Source organism: Podarcis raffonei, chromosome 3 (genome assembly GCF_027172205.1).
Source record: "Podarcis raffonei isolate rPodRaf1 chromosome 3, rPodRaf1.pri, whole genome shotgun sequence".
NCBI classification, from domain to species: Eukaryota; Metazoa; Chordata; class Lepidosauria; order Squamata; family Lacertidae; genus Podarcis; species Podarcis raffonei.
The window spans coordinates 55,460,408-55,471,416 of NC_070604.1; the positions used below are offsets into that span (position 1 = coordinate 55,460,408).

The following is an 11,009-nucleotide window of genomic DNA, read 5'->3' on the forward strand; positions in this document are numbered from 1 at the left end:
TTTCCATAACAAGTCCTTGAGTCTGTACTCTGAATAGTGACACCAGGGACCTAGAAGGTGCACAGTCTCATCAGGGCTGACTTTAAGGCAATTGGAGAAATTGGGCAAAATTGGACCCTGCAGGCCGCTCCTAAGGGGGCCCCTGCACCAGGGCAATCTAGATGGATTTTATTTATAAGATTTTGCAGACTTTGTGAACTGGAGCCCTACGGGGGGAAAAAATTCAAGTTGCGCCCCACTGCTTCAAATTGGGCCCCACTGGCTAGCCCTGAGTCTAATAGTTGCTGGGCCTGAGTTACTGGTACCCTGTCCTTGCATGAAGTCTTGGGTTTACAATTTTGATAGAGGGGAGACTGTGTTACTGTATGTAGGTTTTATTTTATTTGTTTTTTATCTTATATTTTGGAAATGTACATCGTTTTCCCCCTTTAATTTTTTTGGTGGCCCCCAAGACAGTGGGGCCCTAAGCTATAGCTTGTTTAGCTTATATGTAACTCCGGCACTGCTTATACGCAACAAACCACCGGGCTGCGAAAGCTTTGACAGAAAGTGTGTAGTGACAGATCTGCGGAAGGTGCAGAAATGAGCGCCGAAAGTTCAGCGTCCTCGTTTCAGAAGAAGCCCTGCCTTTCGTTGCCCAAGTGTTCAGTGCCAAGTCCTCTTAAAGGTCCAAGAGGAAAAAACATGTTTTCGCTTTTTTAAAGAAAAAGGAAAGGACCGACTTCGCTGCCCGATCGTCCAGGGTCAGGCACAGGCGCAGCGTGCAGGTGGCCCGCCGGAGCCGCGCCAAGGAAGGGGCAGGGAGGCGGGCGGAAGCGGGGATGCCCCCGGAGCCCCGGCAGCGTGAGGCGGATCGGTTCCCGCAGGAAGGCGCGGCCGGAGGAGCGCGGCGGGCGGCTTCTCTTCCCGGAGCAGTGGAGGGCAGACGCGGCGGCGGCGGAGGCTGCTGCTTCTCCTCGTGCTTCTCGTGCGCCTCCTCCTCCGCCGTCGCCATGGCGCGGCCCTCCTTCTCCCTGGCCGCCTGCGAAGTGATCGGCTTCGACCTGGACCACACGCTGTGCCGCTACCACCTGGTCGAGAGCGCTCGGGTGAGTGAGGGGCAGCCGAGGGGAGACGGCGAGGCGAGCGCCGGGGCAGCCGGAGCGGCGTCCGCTCTTCTCCCGCTGCGCCGCCGCTCCCTCCGCCCTCGTCGCAGCCTCGGCCGGGCGCTTGGCCACCGCCGGCCGAGAGCGGCGCTGCGACGCGGGCGGAGGAGGCGAGGCGGGCGTCTCGGGGAGGGGACTCTTTGGCTGAGGCGGCGGCGTGGTTTTGGCGGGCCTCCTCGGTCTGCGGCCCTTCTGGCGGGCCTGCTGGCGAAGCAAGGAAACTCCCGCCCCCTGGAGTCCTTTGGCGCTGCATTTCTGCTCGCTGCCCGGGGCAGAGTCAGCCTCTTGGAGTCAGTGGAGCCTCCTTCCGAGCAGACGCGCGCAGGAGGAGTCTCAGCGCAGTGCTGCTCATAATTACTCAGAAGGAAGGGCCACGGGGCTCCGTGGAGCTTACTCCCGAGTAGGCAAGCGTTGGGTGGGGAGAGGGCTCGGGAGCTGCTTCACATAGGCATCTGGCTGGCCGCTGTCAGTGCAGGATGCTGGGCTACAGATGCCCGGATCCAGCGGGGGGAATTACGTACCAGCAACTCGCCCTTGTGTTTCTTCCAGCCCATGTCCCTGAGGCAGAATATGTCGGGTGCCTTACATTTCTGTGTTTCCAAGTTTTATTCATGTAAGAAATGTATGCACTACGCTTTGAAAATATGCATGGCAAAGCCCTTAAAGCTGGTTACAGAACAGACTGAAACATTAATGATAATATAACCAGTGCAAGGAAATATATTTGTGTCTTGCTTGGGGAAAACACATTGGTTTTTGTTTTTGTTTAAAAAAACAAGGTAATTTACAAAGCTGCAGACAAAGCTGAACCTCCTCCCTACTGTGCTTGCTATCCATTATTATTACTATTTTTATGTCCCTCCTTGCTCAAGGTGGCCTACATGGTTCCCCCCCACTACATCCTGTCAGGTAGGTTAGGCAGAGAAACAGTAACTGGTCCAGGATCACCAAGTGTATGAGTGGGGATTTGAACTTCGAAGTCCTAGTCCATTACTCTAACCACTATACCACACACCTCAATCTTCAAATGTCTGTTCCTCCCCTCTGTCCCCTTATCCTCAAGTATTTATATGAAGGTTTCAAACTCCCCTGGGAATTTCTGTTGTGGAAGTGCAACTCATTTGAATGGCAGGTATTCAAGAGCACATATGATAATAGAGCACCTGTGATAAAAGTTAGTGTGGGAAGAACTCTGGTTTCTCCTCATGGGTCCAGCACAATTACAACACACATGAGATCTAGTATTTTTTATACAACCAGAGAAAAACTTCACCTTCAACTTTTATCCTGGTGTAAAATCTATGGGCATCTTTAATTTACGAAATTGTAACTGGTTTTATGCCAGTTTAATAGCTTCTTCCAGAAGAGTCCTGAGAAGTAAAGTTTGAAGACAGAGAACCCTACCCTCACACTTCTAAATTCCTAGGGCAGGCTTTCTCAACAGGATTATTCCCAATGGAGGAGAAAGAGTGCACATTAGTGACAGAGAGACTGCACGTTTATTGTTCAAACACAAGTTGCAATATTTACTGAAAATTTTTGCATCTCACTTTTCTAAGAGTTTGCCAAGGTACAAACCATATAAACATTGCAACTAGTGATGAAGACCATCTCAAGCTCTTTCCATGCACCTAGTTCAACTACAGTGGTACCTTGGGTTACATACGCTTCAGGTTACACACGCTTCAGGTTACACACTCCACTAAGCCAGAAATAGTGCTTCAGGTTAAGAACTTTGCTTCAGGATGAGAACAGAAATCGTGCTCTGGCGGAGCGGCGGCAGTAGGAGGCCCCATTAGCTAAAGTGGTGCTTCACGTTAAGAACAGTTTCAGGTTAAGAACGGACCTCCGGAACGAATTAATTACTTAACCCGAGGTACCACTGTAGTTTTCTATGGGTGCATTGCTCACATTAAAGAAGTAACTATGAGACATAACATAAGGAGGGGGAAAAACCTTGAGGTGAGGCTGGATTACATTTCAGAACATTTTCCCCTTCATTCTCAAAATGTCACCTTGAGGGTAAAGAAATGTGAGTGTTAAGAATTAATCTAAATGTTAGCCGTTTTATGTGCAGAACATTCTTCTGCAGCTAATAAGGTAAACTTTAAAGTGTGAAGTGACGGAATCTTGGAGTGTCTCAGTGTATTTAATTTTATGTAGCGTTACATCTTCCTTTCTCTCTTAATTTGCAGCTTATATATGATAGTTTTGCTCAGTACATGGTAAAAGAGAAAGGTTATGATAAAGAACTGCTGAACGTATCCCATGAAAGCTGGGATTTCTGGTAAGTGATTCTGTTTAAAAATAATAACTATTTCCAGACTTCTCGTCAGCTCATTAATTGCATGCATTAAAAGCACACACCCATACATATCTTTAAGGGTTACTTAGAGTATTTTCCTGGATGTATGTCCTGTTTGGCTCAACCCTACTTCCTGCTGCTCAGGTACTCATCCTCAGCACAAGGTTCTGTGGTTCTTTTGTTCAGTGACACTGTGGAATCCATAATCTCTCATCTAGAAAATTGAGCTGGATGGCTTTATTTTTCCTCCAGCCACTGCCTAACGACAATCAAAAAGGCAATCTTTCTTCTAGACTCCTCTCACAAATGGCTATGCAGCCTCCAGAGAAGTATTGGGGAACCCGTAGATCAGCATCTGGAGAACCCATCATATTCAATCATTGGCAATGCTGGTTGGGGTTTATAAGAGTCCAACGATGCCCGGAGGGCCCCACCCCTGCCCTGGGTCCTGGCCTGGCAAGAAGTCTTTTCAACATACCCAATTTCTCTTAGGTTGTTTGGAATGATGATAGATTTGCCCATACTTCAGCATGTAATTAATTACTTTGCCAATTTCAGTGCATTTTGATGGAAGCCAAAAACAATGTAGAAAATAATGCAATTGTTTACATGTTTGCGGACTACAAAACAAAAAACCTTGAACAGTTCCTGACTTATGAACATGTGGATTGTGGCAGTTTATGCTCCATTTCTGACCAAATTCTCCAACTTTTCTACCCATCTCCCTCCATTGCCCTGAGTATCTCTTACTGCCATAAGTTTATTAAGTTCACTGACTGTACTCGGTATCACATGTATATATTTGGAATATAAGGTTAAATGTATACAAGCTTAAATGTATCATCTTTCTTACTCTGCTCCCCACCTGTACCTTATCGGTGAAACAAATGTAGCTTTAAAGGCTTGGTGTTGGATATGGAAGATGGCAACTTCCTTAAACTTGCAGAGGATGGAACTGTTTTGAGGTAATATATTTTATTTTATAAAAATAAAAATGTGGGGTGGGGAGGAATCTGTTTTCAAAGCACCATCATACTATTCTGTGAATGATCATAATAATTCTACAAAATGAATTGCTTTTACTCATCTAAATCCTACACTTGCTTCCAATAGTCTTCACCTGTCAGAGGAATGTAGCAAAGTAACTCTTCCAGTTAGTTAAGTAAAAATCCAATCAAAATACAGATAAAAGTTAATTAATTCTTTAATGTTGTCAGTTAACAAAATTATTGAAGTTGAAAGCAATGTGTAAAATAAAACTATACTATTTATTATTTACACCAGAGGAAGAATTCATTACCTAGATTTTCAGCTTTTCTTCCCCTTCCCTCTTCTTTTGTCAAGCCTCTAAAAATATTAGCAATTTTTGACAGGAACTGACAAATGGAATGATCTGCCTGTCTAATCCAGGTCCAATGAAATCCAAAGATTAGACAAGAGCAAGAAAAATGTCTAAAGAACTTAATTTTGTGACTCAGATTTGGTGTTATAATGTCTACATATATTGCCAAATTTGAGTCCAAAAATTATAAATCTGCTAGTGACTACTAGATCTCATTGCAGATTTTTTAGAATCTCCTGTTTGGAAAGAAGAAGAAGAAATATTTCATACAATTCTTCCAATGATGTTCCACTAAGTCATACTCAGAGTAGACCTATTGATATCAGTGAACTTCTGAGTTGTTGAAGTCCAGTGAATTCAGTGGGTCTGCTCTCAGTAAAATTAATGTTGGGTATCACTCCATGCCTTTAATTCTTGGTACATATATGTGTTAAACAGGGCAAGCCATGGCACAAAATGCATGACCTCTGAAGAGATCTTAGATACATATGGAAGGAAGGAATGGAAACACTTCAAGACAATGAGTGGAATGGTTTCTCGTTCAGGTACCAGAGAAATATATGGTTGGGCCTCACTGGCTAATGTATGCACATATACGAAGGAATCTGTGGCTGGATTTCTTGATATCTTTAGCCACCATTCTGTGTTTCTTTCACATGGAAGGAATCCATACGCTTAAAGGGTAGCAGGGCTTCTCCACTGGCAGCACCCCCAATGTTGTGGCCTCTTGCCTGGCTCTGCCTTCTTTCGTCTTCAACATTGAAAGAAGGTGTGAGGGGGCAGCTTTCATGTGTTTTATGTCAGAAATTTTAATTATATATTATTTTGCTTGCTGTTATTTTGCTGGACTATTGTTGCTGTTTTAAATAATACTGCAAACTGCCCTGGAACCACTGGATGAAGGGTGGGTTTAAAATCCTCTTAATAAACAATACACAAATAAAATTCTTTTATTTTTCTCTGCAGCTAAATATTATGCCTATGACAATTACTTTGATCTGCCTGGGGCACTTCTTTGTGCACGGATTATTGATGGTTTAAACAAAGTAAGTGTTAACAGTGGGTTTTTTCACTGGGCTGTAGACTAGGTTAACTTAAACGAGAGCTTTTTCTCCCTTGTGTTCCTCCTTTTTCTGTTCCTCACCTTGCTTAGGTATTATGTAATGGGCTTGCTTAACAATTATGCTGCAAGAGGAACTTAATTTCTGTGATGGAATTTTATATACCTGTTCCATTGCAATGAATAAGTTGGACCATGGCAGTCATAGGAGTCACTTCTGCAGATGACCAAGTAGTGGTCTTGGGGCTAAATTAGACATGATGTTCAACATGCACATATTTAAAATGCAAATAGCAGCCTTAGAGATTGGGATTGCAGAAGCTGGGGGTGGGAAATCAAACCATCTTCCTCCCCTGTCGTGGTTCTGATGAAGCACCCACTCCCCCTGCTCTGCCCTGCCCCTTACCTATGACAGACAGCACTGCTTCCAGATGATGAATTGTATAAACCCTTAAATACCATCCTCCTACATGCATTCCAAATTCACACCTGTTTTCTCTGATGGATGACAAATGAATCTTTTGGTTTTCAGTCCTGAGTCTTGAGGCTAGGTTGACCTGTTCTAAAAGCTTTACAGATTGAACAGGCATACTGCTTTTCATTATCTGCAATGTACGTTGTGGTTACTCTCCTTTATTTTACTGAAGGGCATAGGCAAACCACAAGAATCTCTCTCACCCCATGTGCAAACACGCTGACAGAACTCGCCCAAGTTTGTAACTTTAGGGGTTTGCGGCCTAGGAGAGGCCATTCTGTATGGCAACCCCTAAGCGGGTGAATTTCCTCCCCACAGAGGTGCGTCTGGCATTGTAATTATTAATTACATTTGTCAGTTCCTTTCATCACAGAAGTGAACCAAAGCGAGTTACGTTAGAATCAGTTAAAGCAAATACAACCAATAAAAGCCTAAAAGCAAAATCCACAAGGATAAAATATGAGTTTTATAGATCCTGCCCAGCTGAAAGAGGCCACAATTGCCCCAAACCCTTCAAATTAAAGGCCAAAAGCCTGGGCAAAGAGGAGGGTCTTTACCTGGTGCCTACAACTAAAGATGGTGCCAGATGTGCCTTCCTGGGGAATGCTCTCCCCAGGGAGGCATACTTGACACCCTCTTTATATATTTTATCCACCACTGGAAGAGCCTGTTTTCCTGTTGCCACCCTCCAGATCTCCCATGGAAGGGACACAAAAAGAAGGACCTCATTGTGTAGCTTTCATAATATTCAGAGGACACACCTCCTTACTTTGGCAAAAGTAGCAGTGTTGGTAATATAACAACAACAACAACAACAACAATAGTAAGTAATGATCGTATTAACCCCAATATTGGCCACCCCTGATTATTTCGTTTCTTTGGTGATCACTCGTAGCCGAGTAAGATTGTCTTCCATAGACACGGTTTTAACAACGAGTCTGTAAGTGACTGTGGAGGGCTTTTTTCAGCCAGAACTCACCAGAACTCCATTCCGGCACCTCTCAGGTGGATGCCATTGCCATTCTAAGAGAACAAGGGAGATGTTCATGGTGAGTTCCAGCACCTCTTTTTCTAGAAAAATAGCACTGATTAGAAGCCAGTAGTTTTTTCGGGGGGTGACCCATATTGCTGCCTGAAGTGAAGGATAAGGTACTGCACAGAGACACCTATTCCTTGTACTGAAGCTGAGAGAACTTGCAGTTGAATCTTGACAATACAAGAAGAAATACAATACAAAAGAAACAGTGCAGATTGGGCCCAGAAGGATAGGGCAAGTGAACAGGCAGCAGTTCTTTGGAGAGGAGGAGGGAGGCCTACAGAGAAAGGGGGACCACTGAGGGCACCTTGCCTAAGGGATCCTCCCCCCCAAATTGGAGCCAGTACTGGGTGCCCCAACCCCCTGCATCTGTCCCTTGCATCCGTCACTCTGCTCAGTGAAAGGGCACGTCCTGTGCTTTGAAAGCTGGGGTGGAAAAAGTAGGCCTAAGAAGTGGAAGAAAGGTGTTGTCTTTCTTTTACATGCAAGGGTCATGGGGAGAGGGAACCTCAGCCTGGATTTGACCTGGTTCCTGGTGTTTGGGGCAAATGCGGACAGGGATGTTTTTGTTTGTTTGTTTGTTTGTTTGTTTGTTTACTAAGCACTCCAAACCTTGAACCTGTAAGTCCACTTCTGTGTTTAGAAATGTGTTTGTATTACTTTTGGTTGGTATGCAAAGTTTGCTGCCTCCGCAGGCCCATGTTGAAGCACTTCTGTATAGCAAAGCTTTTAAGTAATTTTAGGCATGTCACTAAGGAGAACAATTTACTACAACAGCTGAACTGCAAAGAGACAGATTTGTTAAAATGAAGAGCAGAAACCGAAACACTTTCATGCCCCTGTGATGCCTGTGATTAATCTGTTTTGTAAATAACATCAGTCTGCCAGTTTAGTTTCAGATTTTGTGGTAGAAGATTCCCCCCACCCACCCAAAATAGCAACACAGTAAGTGATGCAGAATGATCTGTATATTTCAGTATCGCAAGATTAATTATTGCATTTTTATTCATGATAGGTTGTTAACAGATAAGGAAAAAAGACGTTGCCTTTCAGTGTGAGTTAAAACCTGAGCTGTGTTGTAACTCCTATCTAAATCCCCATCCATTTCCCTTTCCCAGGCATGGACTATACACACACAGTAGAATGAGGTGACAGAATAGACTATACAAGTGGTTCTCAAAAATTTCACCTCAGATGGAGGCAAAGTTTGGAATAATCAGCTGGCAGTTACAGAAATAATGTTCTGCTGGTGTCTCATCCATCTTTGGAAATTACTAAATTATTTGCCACCATGTTTTCCTTATGGCAAGAATTTCCAAAGTTCAGAGGCCCTCAGGCAAAGTACAGCCATTTGCTTTGGAGGTATTGTAACTCAACCAGGAGTGGGGGAATGAAACAAAAAAATCATAGAAGAGAGCATTGCTGCCTGGCCTTTGAACATGAGCTCGTCAAGCTACATTTTTGCTGTTGCTGCAGGTTCCCTCCCTTTGAAATCACTAATTTATGAAACTCACAGTGATTGTTCTGTTAAAATTTGGAGTGACTTTTAGTTGAGGAAGCTCAAAGGATTTCTTGGTGTTTTTTTCTTGCTTACAGCATAGTCCTAGGCGAAAATATGACTTTTGGAAGGATATGGTTGCTGCCATACAGCATAATTATAAGACTTCAGCTTTTAAAGGTAAGCAAATTCATTGTCATATGATGGGTATTTTTATAACAACAACAACAACACTATTCTTTGTGTATCTGACGGTTCATGGCAGTTAGTAGTCCGAGGGTTGAATGTGCCCATTCAATACCATATATATGGTTAGCTTGACCAAACTATAACCATTGCATAGAAGTGCACTAAAAGTCACTTCTATACTGATGAAAGTCTTCCAAGTTATCGATTCATAGTTAAGTGATGTTAAGTTAGGGTTATACTTGTACTTGGAAGATTTGCATCTAAGAATGGAACAAGATGCTTGGCGACAAAAAATGTGTTTCCCAGTTCTGTGTTTGCCTGAGACATCAATCTGTCCGTTCCTTTTTCTCCCTTGCAAATGCCCACCTCATGCCCTCACACAGCACTGGAAATTTTTATGTTTCCCTCTGAATGTCTGTTTCCAGCTTAAAATCCAACCAGGGTCAAGCTCACTGCAGAGCAATACATGCAGCAATGTTGTTAAGGGGCTGGAAACACCCAGTGTGTTTAATGGCAGGTCTGTTCCAGGAGGCCCTGCAAGAGTTCCTCACCCATGATATGGCATGGAGGCGGGAATGGTTCTTCAAGCATATCATGCTGTAAGATGTACATAATCTGAGTGGATGTGTGTGAGAGAAATTTGCCAGAGGTAACTGTCATATATAGCTTATTCCAGACTTTTAAGTGGACTGTGAACAGGGAGAGCGGACATCCCTAGACCACCTGCTTTCTATTTATTACAGGTGTCTCCCACCCCACCCCCACCTTCATTTCAGAATTCACTTCTGAGGACAGGTTCCAAAAATGTAACAATTTGATAAATTATATTCAGAGATTGATGCTGAAGCTTTGCACAGTGCTGATAGGGAGTCGTATCTGTATTTCTCTACTTAAAATCTGTAAGTAGACTTGTACCTGCGGGCCTATATCTCCACGGCAGATTTTTCTCCTTCCTTTGAAGTTCTGTGAATCAAGATGATGGCTTAAAAGACTTAGGCCGCATGGCACTGAGATAGTAGTACCTTTGACTTCAAGATTCCCCTTACAGCACTTGCATCCTTTGAGATAGAGATAGGCTTGTTTTGCTTTCAGTGCAACCATGTAGCTGGTAGCTAAAAGCCCCACACATATTTTTTTAATAGAACAAATTCTCAGGTAGGATTTTTATTTTTTAAAAAATGTATTTCATGTATAAGTTTTTGTCAGTATAGTCATTTGGGAAAATAGCAATGACTTTGCCACAACACCATGATTCCAAGAAACAATTTTAGAAGTACTAAATAATGGCAAGCAAAACAGAAATAGGTTTCACTTTTTTATTAATACAGCTTTTAAAAATCACGTTTGACAAACACAACTAGACATTTTTAGAACAAAGTGTAAAATGCTGGTGTCAAATGAATATAATAAAGACCATTTATTTTTATTTCACACAGACAAAAAAAAACCGTAATCAAGAACTTAGTGTGGGTGAAATATTAATGTTAAAAAATGTAACTGGTCTCATGTTGGTACAATAAGTGAATAATTGTACAAGCACCATAGTGTAAAACTAATAAGCATAAATAATACTTCCCTCTCCACCGTCATTTATCATTCTCTCAATGCCATAATGTATTTAAGGGAGAGGAGACTATTTAAAAGCATTTGAATGTATATTTTCTTTTGGAAGAGACTTTTGACACAACCTAACCATGCTGAACTAATTTTATTCAGAATATTCCAGTTAGTCTGTAGCACCTTATATTTAATTTTAACTTACAGAACTTAACACATTGTTAACTAATTAACCAATGTGACAATCTTTATCATTCCTAATGACTAATTATAGTAGTTTCACATTAGATTTGTGAGTGATAATCGCAGGGCTCACATTCATATGAACTTTGTATATGAGCTTGCCGGTGAACTCCTACCCGAAATACACTTCTGTGATAAGCTAGCCTCTGTGATTTCAAA

At 42.8% G+C, this 11,009-nt stretch overlaps 1 protein-coding gene across 3 annotated transcripts in view; it reads left to right on the forward strand.

Annotated features, from left to right (window-relative positions):
- The first annotated feature begins 747 nt into the window (after positions 1-747).
- Positions 748-11,009, forward strand: part of NT5DC1 (5'-nucleotidase domain containing 1) — a 100,538-nt gene continuing 90,276 nt past the window's right edge. The window contains exons 1-6 of one of the 3 annotated variants that reach the window (XM_053381721.1): positions 751-1,088; positions 3,341-3,432; positions 4,344-4,415; positions 5,231-5,337; positions 5,759-5,838; positions 8,960-9,041. In XM_053381721.1, the coding sequence (XP_053237696.1) occupies positions 822-1,088; positions 3,341-3,432; positions 4,344-4,415; positions 5,231-5,337; positions 5,759-5,838; positions 8,960-9,041 (700 nt within the window). In that variant the 5' untranslated portion in view covers positions 751-821. Of the gene's footprint in view, positions 1,089-1,553; positions 1,759-3,340; positions 3,433-4,343; positions 4,416-5,230; positions 5,338-5,758; positions 5,839-8,959; positions 9,042-11,009 lie in introns of those variants that run through there. The other 2 variants (XM_053381723.1, XM_053381722.1) reach the window with 2 other exon arrangements.